This window comes from Rissa tridactyla, chromosome 2 (assembly GCF_028500815.1).
Source record: "Rissa tridactyla isolate bRisTri1 chromosome 2, bRisTri1.patW.cur.20221130, whole genome shotgun sequence".
NCBI lineage: Eukaryota > Metazoa > Chordata > Aves > Charadriiformes > Laridae > Rissa > Rissa tridactyla.
The window spans coordinates 103,565,518-103,578,611 of NC_071467.1; the positions used below are offsets into that span (position 1 = coordinate 103,565,518).

A 13,094-nucleotide genomic window follows, 5' to 3' on the forward strand; every position below is an offset into this window, starting at 1 on the left:
TTTCTTCACAGCTGGTATTATGCTTAGATTTGCTGAGGATAATGAGAGAGAATAGTGGGTAAAAAAACTCTCCAGAACACCAGAACTGTCTGTGGTGTAACCACTGTGGGACAACATTAAAATTAGGCTTGGAGTTCCCTACACTGATGTAATTCAGGTCTAAGGAATCCTAGATTTACCAGCGATATTGTGCTAGTAACTAACAACCCCAAAAGTTTCAAATCAAAGATCAGCACCTCAGTAAAAGCAGCAGCTCAGTCAGATTTAGCCAAAAGTATGATCAAAATTCAGTAGTCAAAATGGATTTTATCCGACTTTCACCTTTGAAACCAGCTTTTCAAGGAACAAAATACGAGACAAGTAGGACAGCTTGTTTTCCTGACTACAGCAGCCTAGCCAGGTGGAACTTACTGGAAAGGTGCCATCTGGAACCGAGAAGTCCTCCCCAACTTTTACTGAACTAGAGAGCTACAAAGGCAGAGACTGCTGGAGTGTGCAGGAGGGGATTCCCTACAGGATATTGTCCAGTGTGTTCTGACCATTGGGCAGGGGCCAGCTCAGAGGATCACTCCAAAATACAGTGCCCCAAAGGGATATGGGCATTGGTTGGAGACCAGTAGAAAGAGTTCAGACATTATGTGTCAATGAGTGTTCTTTTACAAAAGTCAGGAGGAATTTTGGGGTGTGTTGGGGGCACATTACCTGTGTACTAATGTGCAGATTTGCATGTGGAACTGTCAGCAGAGGCAAACTAGCTTTGGGGAAACTGTTATGTCAAGGGAAGTCTTAAGGAAAAGTTCTAGTGTATAGAGGAAAAGAGTAGAAAAACTAATTTTTAATTGTCCGGAAGAAGTAATGTATAATCACTGATGTTTTGTATGTGGATTCAAAGTCTTCACTTCCCTTCTCATTTTTGAGTAAATGAAACTTCCTTTAATGCCAACATCTTTAACTGTCATATTTTTTTTTGTGGGTTCCTTCAATTTTTTATGACATGTTATACTGCAAGAGTAGTGATCACAGATCTTGCACATGGTCCTGATTGTGAAAGACAAATTAAGTTACTTAATGTCAGACAAATTTGTAAATGTGAGCAGGGTGTTTCTGACAAGTTATATTATTTCTTTATAGCATAAAGACAACAAAAATATCACATTATTGGTTTTACTGCCATAAAGTCATTTCAGATAACTTGAAAAAGTAATAAAAATAAGGGTTTTGTTTTGTGCTAGAAAGTGTGATAGTAGCATATTAATAAAAACCTAAATTTTAATATAAAAATTTACTTAGTGATGCTGAGTCACAGAATGGTTCAGGTTAGAAGGGATCTTAAAGATCACCTAGTTCCAACCCACCTGCCATGGGCAGGGACACCTCCCACTAGACCAGGCTGCTCAAAGCCCCATCCAACCAGGTCTTGATCACTTCCAGGGATGGGGCATCCACAACTTCCCTGGGCAACCTGTTCCAGTGCCTCACCACCCTCACAGCAAAGAATTTCTTCCTGATATCCAATCTAAATCTACCCTCCTTCAGTTTGAAACCGTTACCCCTCATCCTGTCATTATACTCCCTGATGAAGAGTCCCTCCCCATCCTTCTTGTAGGACCCCGTTAGGTACTGAAAGGCTGCTCTAAGGTCTCCCCGGAGCCTTCTCTTCTCCAGGCTGAACAGCCCCAACTCTCTCAGCCTGTCCTCGTAGCAGAGGTGCTCCAGCCCTCGGATCATCTTTGTGGCCCTCCTCTGGACTCAGTCCAACAGGTCCATGTCCTTCTTGTGCTGAGGACTCCAGAGCTGGACACAGTAATCCAGGTGGAGTCTCACAAGAGGGGAGTAGTGGTGCAGAATCACCTCCCTCGACCTGCTGGCCACACTTCTTTTGATGTGGCCCAGGATTTGGTTGGCTTTCTGGTCTGTGAGCACATGTTGCCAGCTCATGTTGAGCTTCTCATTAACCAACACCCCCAAGTCCTTCTCGTTGGGGCTACTCTCAATCCATTCTCTACCCAGCCTGTGTTTGTGCTTGGGATTGCCATGACCCAGGTGCAGGACCTTGCACTTGGCCTGGTTGAACTTCATGAGGTCCGCACAGGCCCACCTCTTGAGTCTGTCCAGATCCCTCTGGACGGCATCCCTTCCTTCCAGCGTGTCAACTGTTCCACTCAGCTTGGTGGTGTTGGCAAACTTGCTGAGGGTGCACTCATGCAATTGATTTGTTAGAGGGACTGTAAATTACTGCAAGTTTTAATTCAGACAAATTTGTTTTAACTACTTGATGCCTCTGTTTTACTTTTTGTTTGTTTGTTTTTCAGGAACTGTAATTGGTGTTGTAATTTACACAGGCAAGGAAACTCGAAGTGTAATGAACACATCCAATCCAAAAAATAAGGTAAGTTAGTCTTACTGTGGGATTTCCTACTTTTGTTTTCGTAAAATTTAAAAATAGATGTACCAAAAATCTATAAGCTCTTACTCTAATGTGTTTTGTGTGTGCTGCACTGATTTGAACTTTCGTGTGAGAAGTGAATTCCACCTCAGTCTCATTTCAGAAGTAAAATAATTCTTCCTTTACCTAGGAGTGTCACAGGTATTAATGGAAACATTTGTCTTTGAAAGTCTGAAGATATGCATGTATAATTCATACTTCTATCTCACAGCTAAATATTAATTCCCGCTTCACTTCTCTCAGATTATTTTACTGTAAAGTATTTGGCCAGAGCTACAAAGTAGTTCTAAGGAGTGTTTATAACAGGCTACTAAAATTTATTTGGGCTCCCAGAGGAAGCAGAGCAAGATAACTGAGGTTCCAGTTACTCTCAGTGCTCTTCCAGGGATTTTTGTAAGCAATTAAAACATCGTCAACAGATGGGTCTGTTGAAAAAACACCAGAAGTTTGAGTGCTTCCCTCTGTACAAGGTTCCTTCAGTTCAAAACAAAGCAAATGGCTCTTCATTTCATCAGTAATGTTTCTAATGTAAGTTGGGGAGGGCCCTCTATTATAAAGAAATGAAACTTCAGTTGTAGGCTTTATCTTACAACCAAGACGTGTTTAGTAGGAAGATACTTAATTATATTAAGAAAGGGAAAAATTCTTGCAAGAGGCTTAAAAAAAATCAATTGTGACAGGTTGCCATTTTCACGCCATTCATAATAAGTTGCTCTGAGTAGGAACATCAGGAATGAAATGATAATACAAATTGCTTGAAGCAGTTATTGCAGTCCCCTGAGTGTATTGATTTGTGTTTCTAATAAAGAGATGCTTTTAAATGTATCATTGACAGAGACAGGTGATATGTACCATTACGTGGATTAAGAGGGCCTTTATTATTTTAATCTTTGTAACATACATTTTAAAATAATAGAGTAAAATGGAACCAGAATGTTTATGGTGCATAATTATTTTCTGTTCCATCTGATAACAAAGATGAGCCCTTTAGTAACAGAATCTTTCTCTAAGAATTCTGAACAACTTCTGACTAATAAATAATTCTCACACGTCTTTAAAATGAAATTATTTAATATAGTTAATTGATAGGGGAGTATGCATAAATGTAACACACTATACCCAAATCCAACAAATTCTGGAGGTGTATTAGATTTTTAGTAAATATTTGTTAAAAATTTTTTTGCATGAATATTTCACACAGAAAACTATAATAAAGGGTAAAGGGATTTGTGTTTAAAATTTCCCTGATGCTTTCAAAATCACTATTAATTTTCAAATAGTTGCTCCAAATTTTGATCAGCAAAAGATTATGTAGCAGATAAACCTACAAAGAGATCCAGCAGCACGTTGACAAGCTGCAGCATGGTTTTTACTATTATGACAATACATGTGCCACCTTTGCTTGCATAATACTTTAATGTTACAGTTGCTAACAATCAACTGTTGTGTTCTTCCATCTACAGTGGGAACCTAAATAAACATAATTTTCATGAACTACTAAGAAGCAAAACATTACATGTACACGTGCACACGCATGCACATACACAAACTAACAGAGCCGAAGCCTAATATCTTCTGCCATATATTGCGTTATCAGTATATGAGCACTCTCTAAAATAATTACCTTAGGAACAAGTCAGGGAGGTTTAGTTTAGACTGGGCAGTAGGAAGCATTTCTTTACCGAGAGAATAGTAAAACCCTGGAACAGGCTTCCTAGGGAGGTGGTCGATGCCCCATGCCTGTCAGTGTTTGAGAGGCATTTGGACACACAGTAACATGCTTTAAATTTTGGTCAGCTGTGAATTGATCAGGGAGTTGATCATTGTAGGTCCCATCCAACTGAAATAGTCTATTCTATTCTAATTAGAAATCATGCTTTTAAATAGCATTTTATCTGCCACTGAAAAAACAGGTGATGCTTGTGTAACTAAACTGTACTCATTTGTTGTCCAAAGGCGTTTCAAGGAGTCATGGACCTATTAAGGTGTTCATTATTCTAAATATGTATATTCATTTGTTTCTTGGAGGTGCTTAGTTCTTTGTACTGTAATTAGCTGATAGGAATCTACTAAATGTGTATAATGAGGCTTAATGTAGTATATGTTAAATTACATGCTTTAAGTGTCTCTGCCTTGGGAGTTGTTCTATAGAATATTTCAAAAATCTAAAAATTAATCTTATATTGAGCAGGTGAAGACTTTCTCTAGAGACTATTTTCTACATCAAGTGTTATCAACTCTGTTTCAACTGTCTTTCAAATTATTCTGTAAATGAGTCTTTTGTGTACCAATTGCTCAACAATAATATTGGCATGGGGTTTTCTCTCTATGGACTGAGCATCCTTGTTTAAAGCAGTTGCCTACAAGTAGTGTGACCAGTAGGGATGGATTTGGGAGCTGAAAACAGAAAACCATTTAAGGCTATGACAGTTGAGTAAGCAACAAAAGGCAGTACTTCAGCGTAACAAATAGTTGTCAACATTTTTAACATGCAGTTTTAACTCTCCCTTTCTGTGGAGTTAACATCTTACTGTGTCTTCTACCATGGTGGTGTGGTTTGACCTGGCAGGCAGCTAAACACAACACAGCCACTCGCTCACTCCCCCACAGTGGGATGAGGGAGAGAATGAGAAGAGTAAAAGTGAGAAAACTTGTGGATTGATATAAAGACAGTTTAATAGGGAGAGCAAAAGCTGCATGCACAAGCAAAGTAAAATAAGGAATTCATTCACTGCTTCCCATCGTCAGGCAGGTGTTCAACCGTCTCCAGGAAAGCAAGGTTCCGTCACATGTAACGGTTACTTGGGAAGACAAATGCTGTAACTTCAAATGTGTCCTCCCCACTTCCTTCTTCTTCCCCCAGCTTTATATGCTGACCGTGATGTCATATGGTATGAAACAGCCCTTTGGTCAGTTGGGGTCAGCTGTCCCAGCTCTGTCCCCTCCCAGCTTCTTGTGTAACCCAGCCTGCTCACTGCTGGGGTGGTGTGAGAAGCAGAAAAGGCCTTGACACTGTGTAAGCAGTGCTCAGCAGTAACTAAAACATCCCAGTGTAATCAACACTGGTTTTAGCACAGATCCAAAAGATAGCCCCATACTAGCTACTGTGAAGAAAATTAACTCTATCCCAGCCAAAACCAGCACACATGGGCTGAGATTGGTTTGCATACTTCTGTAAGATAAGACACTTACTGCCTGTAGGTGATACTCTGTGCTAGTTAGCCTTGCAGCAGGTAGACAAGCAGTAGTCAGCTCATTCCTCTTCTGTGTATCTGGGAGGGGGAATCTTCCTGTTTTCTCAAGCTTGACAGTAATGATTACATGTTGGATAGGATATGTAGCATTAGGAGCCAAAACGAGGGCAAAGGGAGTCTAAAATAGTCTTTGAGATTAGAAGATATATCACAGTTGAGAGATTAAAGATTCAAACATTAAAAAAAAAAATTAAAAAATCTGCACCTAACTGTTGCTGAAACGAAATTAAGTTGATCGCTTGTGATAGTGCTGCAAACTTGAGAGGAAATAAGTCTGCCCTCTCTTCTGCTTTAGAGAAGAATTTTTCCAAATACTATTTGGAACTGGTTTTAAATAGCAGACTGTCTCTGCTGCCTTTGAAACCAAATAAAAATAATACTCTAGAGGTTTTCCTGTAAAATGTGTTGATACGCTGTTGTTGGGAATGTAGTCCAGTGATGCTCGTGTCTTCTGGCATTGGGAGAAAGCAAACACTGAAATCTATGTTTCTCAATTTACATTGCCAAAATGAAACTTCTGTGTCTGGAAATAAGCAAGAAATACAGGGGTTTGGCTCTTTTATCATTCCTCTCTTCATTGAAATACAGATAGATGCTTCAGTTGTATTTCTTGCTGGAGTATAACATCACTGCTGTACTTTGTACTATAAATTCATTTTTATCTAATGGCAAATTTTTAATTTTCCCACTTAAAGGTAGTTGTTTTTTGACTAAACCAATATTAAAATTTAGAGATGCGGACGTGCTCTGTAAACACTGAGCAGAAGACTAAAGCTGAAATAAGTTTAAGCAAATTTATGAAATATATGTACCTGTTCAAGCATGCAGTTTATCTGTATGTTAAACTTAGAAGGATTTATTGTGTTTGCTGAAGTATTTAGTCATTCAAGCAACAATTTTCTTAACTTAAAGTCAACTCTTTGTTGTTTTATTACAATTATAAAAATTGTTTCATTGCCTAAGGATGCAGACGCAGTCTGAAAAACACAAAGAGAGGGAGAAGAGAATTTTCTTAATGGATCAATTCAATATGTTTTTAATTCCAAACAATATAAAGAAAAATTATTTCTGACAAGGTTTAATTTCAGTCTAAAATGATATATGTTCTGTGCTTTAGATAAATGTAGAAATGGTAACATCAACATTATTATAGTGTAATGAGACTCTGCGTTTTACCTCATTGGCAGTCACATCAGCTTACTCAGGAATGCGGTTCCAGCCTTAAGAAAAAAAAAATCAGATTGAATTGTGCTCCTCACAATGCTGTAATCAGTAATCAATCCTGTTTGGATAGATATTCTTAAACCTTGGCTTTCTGGATGAAGTTGGACTTGTCAATGCTAAAGGTCATTTATAGGTGTTAATTAACCAAGAGGGAAATTAACAAACTAAGGTTATTTATTTATTTTGTCTGGCATTTTGCAGTGGTCTCATTCTTACCTATTTAAAGTGCAGAATAGTTTTTTGTTATCTAAATTTAGAATTGCTTTTGTGATTTTGGTCATCATAGAAAGCAAGATTGTTAGCACAGCCCTTCTGCAAATGTGACCTGTTTCCATCAGTGGCAACAGATTTTGGGGATAAAGTTAAAAAGAACACAATATACTTGGAGGGAGACAGAAATAAATTCAAGGGGATGTATTTTCTGTACTAAGATTGAAACGCTAAAATTACTGGGACTGTGCAATATATATATATGCACTCAGAGCGTACAAAGTAATGCATCAAAATGAGTAGACATTATCTTAAATAGAACTCATGAGAAATCAGTAGCCTATGTAAAGGAGCTACAGCATGTAATCTGCCTAGTGTGCTTCAGATTAGTACAAAAATCGTTTTTGTATTGCTAATCCTTACAAACACCATTCAAAACATTTTTTTTCCTTATATTATGGAATTCTACATCTGCTGTTATGTTTTAACATCAGAAGTAAAACTTCATAGAAACCATTCGGTGTTCATCAAAACAGTAATATTGTTTTTTCCCTAATTCTTCACTAGCCTGAAAGCTAAATACTACATGTCTTGTGGTTGGTGCTTTGGTGATTTTGCAAGTGTTGTTTGTTTGTTTTGGGTTTTTTTGTTTGGTCTTCTCAGGTTTTTTTAGCAAATGAAAATCTAAGAACTGGTATTGTTTTCTTTTTTTGTGTGTATGTTGCCCTTGGTTATTTGAAAATGGCCTCGCTGGTGAGCCTTGGAGTAATAAAAAAATATTTCTATTCTGGTAATCTGAGGCAAAATCACTTCACCTCCCTCTCCTCCCACGGAACTTCTCTTCCTAGTGTTTTGTGACCAAATTGACTTCTCTACATGTAAAAGGCTGCTCTGTGCCTGTCCTTCTCTACCCCATTTTATGAGAATAATTTTTGAAAAATATTTCCCAAAAAAAGGACATCCCCGCCCCCATCCATTCTTTATTTGGAGTGAAATAGAGTGGCTGGAACAGATTCATGTGTTCCCAGAAATTGATATCACTTCACCAATTTACCTGTTCAGCATAGTATTTTCAATACTCCTGCCTTGACACCCTTTTTTGAACATTTTTAAATTTGGTTGTCTGGTATCTTGTAGTTGCATTAGTAAGCTGTTCTTATCTGTTACACCTCAGAAGCTGACATTCATGTCGGTATAGACGGAGAGAAGAAAATGCCCCATGAAATCCCATTTGCTGTTACCTAAAGAGCTTCAGAAAGGCCTTAGAAATGCATTGACCTTATGCTGCCTGCTACACTGTTATGCAAGGGCCCAGTAACTTCACTTGCATGTTTTTCTTATTAAATTGATAATTTGATGTCTGTAGTCTATTTGAGAAGAATGGCTTTCTGTGGCTGTATATCTGTAGTGCCTAGGATAAAAGCAGAACCTTGAAAACTTACGTGTCTCTTCATGACAAATTTCAAGGATTTGTAAGAAGAAAAGGTTTTACATAGACTTTTTTAATGAAATGTGGTCTACTGTGCCTAATCCTCCTAAAAACTCCTCTTTGGGATAAAATTGAGAAACCTGTCACATACAGGTAGTAAGTAGTCCTCAAACTTAGTTTGTCCCCTGTATGCAGAGCTTCTATCTAAGAACGTGCTTAACCACCAGCTTCTCTTGAAGTATGAGAATCCTGCTCTTGATGTTAGGGAGAATTGTTGGGATCAGGCCATGAGGAAATACATGTAATGTAGTTATTAGTGCTTTTCTCTCTATGTGCTCCCATCTCTGAGCAAAGGAAAGAAAGTAGCAGAAGATGGAAAATAGAGTAGGCCCTCCCAAAGACTAGAGTGTCTCAGTGAGACTGGTGGAACAGTGTTAGGTAAAGAGGAAGACAAAAGAGTCTTTCCTGAAAAGCTTGGAAAGAAAGCGCTGAACGGCAGAGGAGCCACTCTTGTTCTTTCAAAACTGGGATTAGAACGTAGGAACGTTGATACTTGGAAATGGTTAGCAGTGTTTTGTCAAACCAAAAGCAAAGTTTTTGTGTCCTTCACTTTGAGCCAGAAAGACTGTCTTATCAACTATCATTACCAGTAACTCCATTAACTGCAATAGCAAAAGTGTGGAAGTGGGGTTTTTGCTCTTCAGATGGCTAGTATGGAAAAAGAATAGTTCCACATAAAGGAACTGAGGTTTTCAGTTTTCTTTCATATATAGAAAACTGGAAGAATGCTGGGCTTATAGCAGTACATTAAATGAATAAGAAAACAGTAAGACTGAATGTTTTGATTGACTTTGAGTTGCATATGTGGACAGAATTCACTTAATGCGAACTACTATGTTGTACCAGGCTTTTTTTTGTACACTCCTATATTTTATTTACAGCATGCTCTACAACTTTTGCAATTGCTTGTTTTCAGTGATTTGGTATGGCATTTTTGTCCACATTACCTGTGCTTCTCAAATAGCGGTGTATTTTTTATATACTCTTTTACTTTGCATTCTTAAAAAAGTAATAAAATGGTAATACTACAAATGGGAAACTGGGGCACAGGAGATCAATGGGGAAAAAAAATCCCCCACAAACAGAAAACGGTAACTGAGCGTGGTCAGTTTAAGTTATTGGACCTCATTTCTCATACAGCTTAGCGTTTCATAGTACTGTTATATCTCAAATACTGGTACTGTTGGGTTTGCATGCACATGATGTCTGTAGCCTTAGAGCAAACTTGATCCTAATGTATTTTCTTTGGCATCTGGAAGATAATATTAGATCATCGCTTGCTGATCTACTTTGCTGTTATGTCCCTGGGCTAGAGAATAAGTTGTTCCATGATGTGGCCTGCTATCAATTCACAAGTTAAAGTCCCAGAATAACCTATGCCCTAACTTATAATTTTTTCTGAAAGCAACAATTAAACATATTACGCAATTGGTATACCAAGTCATGTGGTAGGTCTTTTCTGGCTACATGTAATTTAGCATGGTGCGCCACGTTGTTATGTGGCCTCTGAGTCACCTGGCCAAACGGCTGCTCAAGTACTGAACTGAAGAGATTGTCTGTACTGTGTTATGGTACTCCGCTACTTGGGACACGGATGTTGAATCAACATTTCAACTTCACCTGGTGCAACTTTCTGTTTACAATCCTACAGCAAGGCAAAGTATGTGCAACAATACACGATTTAGTTCCAAAGAAAATAACTGTTATAGAACAATGTACAAATCAAACAAGGGAATGGCTCTTTGGTAGTGAGAAAGAATTCTCACTGTACTTTGGGTTGACTGTATATTTTAGAGTTAGCGGCAAATTCTTCCATTGATTTTGCTAAGAATTTATTCATAGCTGTAAAATTCCTACAATATTAAATTAATTCCCTATTATAACAATATAGGGGGATAAAAATTTATATGCTCCAGAATGTGAATGACTAGCCATAAGCCATGTCTGAGTCAGCGTCCTAAATTTTTTGTGGTTTTCACGAATAATTTAATTGATGATGTTTGGAGATATATCACTTGCCATTTTGGAGACTCCCATTAAAAATTGCTTGGATTGTATTCTTTTTTTTGGAATGTTTTAAATGCTCAATGTCATTTCGCACATCACTGTGTTTGAGGAAGGGTCAGTGGTGGAATACACCATTTCTGCAGCAGTCCCAAAAATAGATTAATCTCACAGAACAGCCTGAGCAACTCTTAAAATAGATCAACTTACTGAATAACAACAACTCGTTGTTCACCAGAAATACAGTTACAGAAATAAAATTACCTGTAGTGAACTAGGCTAAAACCAATTATTTTTGGTAAAATATAGAAACCATTTGAAATTTTATCATTCTACAGAAGGCAATGCAAAAGGGAGATTCCTTGTGCAGTTGACCTGTGTTGAGTATCCCAGTGAGCTGTTAAGAGGCAGTCCCTGATGGCTGTTTCCTCTCAGCTGCTGCCTCCACTGCTGCTAATCAGTTGCAGGAGTTTGCTTTTTCACTTGCCTTGCTCCTTACAGCTTCGCTGCCGTTCAGAGTTAATCATGCCATTGGCAAAATGCAGCTGCTGGGAGGTGGAGAGCCTAGGGGCAAGGGGCACTGCCTCTCAGGTGATATTTCGAACCTCATCTCATTGCTTAGAACTGCCCCACTTTCACAATGCTCTACCTGCAAGGCCGTGATGGCAGTATGCAAGCCAAAATGGCAGTAACCGAAATACTGACAGTGTGGAAATAGGGTGTTATGTGTTGCCCTGTGTTAGAGCTATGGTCTGTGTATCAGGTATTTGTTAAGTAGAGCAATGTACCACAGTTGGCACTGATTTTTGTGTGTGGTTTTTTTTTCCTTACTGCATGTATTTTATTGGGAATATGAAACCTTTAACTTAATTGTGGAATATTCTATATGCTTTCCTTAGTGAAGATGCACACACAAGTTTCTGAAACTTACAGTTCTAAAAACTTGATACTGCAACTGTGTAGAAAACCAGATGAGCCTAATATCTTTATTTAAGAACTCTACTGATCATTCAAAAAGCCTATATAATTTTTCTTTTGCATAATTTTCCATAATTTGTACAATTATTTTCGTATTTTTCTGAATTTCCTCATTTTTTTCCAATACAGAAAGGAATTAGATAAGGAGAGATTAGTTTTTGTGGTGGGTATGTTTAAAGTATATTAATTTTTATTATTATGAAAGAGGGATGTCTTAAATATCAGAAACTAGGATCTTTCAGAGACTTGCACAGCATTCTTGAAATAGACACTCATCTGATGTTCGCATCTTTTATTTGGATGCTTTGCAGGCATTATTGTTTAGATGGCTAAACTTCTTTTTATGTAGAGCAAGTACAGAAAAACAGAACTTCTGTGTGTTTTCATTTATGAGACTTCCTAATTGATGCAGCTGAAGTCTGATGTATTTCTCTAAGACTCGGTAACGATCATGATTCACATGACTTGAAATCTTAGCCTACAGTGATGAATATCTAGAGAGAAAGTTCTATACATATCAAGACAGAGTATTTGTTTTTATATAGGCTGAACATAGTGATCATAACTAAGATAATTTGCTTAGTTCTGTTGGCACCCTTAGAGTAACAAGCTTGTCACATTCTTAACAAATATGCTCTTTGCCCTTCTTTTTTACCTCAGTTCAGAATGCAAGCCTGTGGATAGATTTAGCATTAAAATCAGCATTCCAGCTTGTACTGGATGAAAATAATGTGGATTAGTTTGCAGAGTGGATTGTTCTTCATATTCTTAAAGCTAATTCCCTTCCCATCATATCTTTTGGAATGTATCCCAAAACACTGTTTATACAAAACAACATTCAGTTTAATTTCTCTTATGATTTGGAGACTTTGTGGAATCTTTTCTTAATCTTATAGTCTCCAAGGAATCCACTCAAATATTTGCTTTTATAAAAGTAAAGATAGATGATTTCAGGGTTTGAGGGATAGGCTTTTTTCTTTTCTTCTCCCTATCACATAGAGTTCTTTTTCTAGTTTAAGTCTGAAAATGGTTGGGCAGTAGTTTATTTCCTTTTTTTTTTAATAAACTGTTGAAAAAAAAATTCTTTTTATTCACTGTGTTCTAATTGCCTATCGCACGTATGGTCTCTGTTTCTCAATGTTGCTCTGACAGCACCAGTCCTCTGCTTTGTATTGCATATACCTTTCTTCTGACTACCTCCCCCCTTGGCTTGTTCTGCTTCTCCACCCTATTATTCTGGTCTCTCTAATGTTCTTAGTAGTTCCACCTACCCCTTTCTTTCTTACATCTCAACATAGATCTTGCACATCCTTGTTTTTCTCTGACCATGCAGCACCTTTGTGAAGAAGAAAGTTTAATTCTTTGATAAACTGAAATTATCAAAGAATATTCTTCATTTGTCACAGTTTGTTTACCTTAAAAAATACTGTCTTGGTTAGTTTGGTTAGTGCAATGATGAAGATCATGATGCTGGTTCACCTCTTCAGCT

At 37.7% G+C, this 13,094-nt stretch overlaps 1 protein-coding gene across 9 annotated transcripts in view; it reads left to right on the plus strand.

The window, feature by feature from the left end:
• ATP9B (ATPase phospholipid transporting 9B (putative)) overlaps positions 1-13,094 on the plus strand; it is a 174,748-nt gene that overhangs the window by 92,410 nt on the left and 69,244 nt on the right. For all 9 annotated transcript variants that reach the window (XR_008465058.1, XR_008465059.1, XM_054192859.1 and 6 more), the window contains one exon: positions 2,313-2,389. Coding sequence is in view for 7 of the 9 variants with exons in the window: in XM_054192859.1 (XP_054048834.1) it covers positions 2,313-2,389 (77 nt within the window). In the remaining 2 variants the exon portion in view is untranslated. The remainder of the gene's footprint in view (positions 1-2,312; positions 2,390-13,094) is intronic.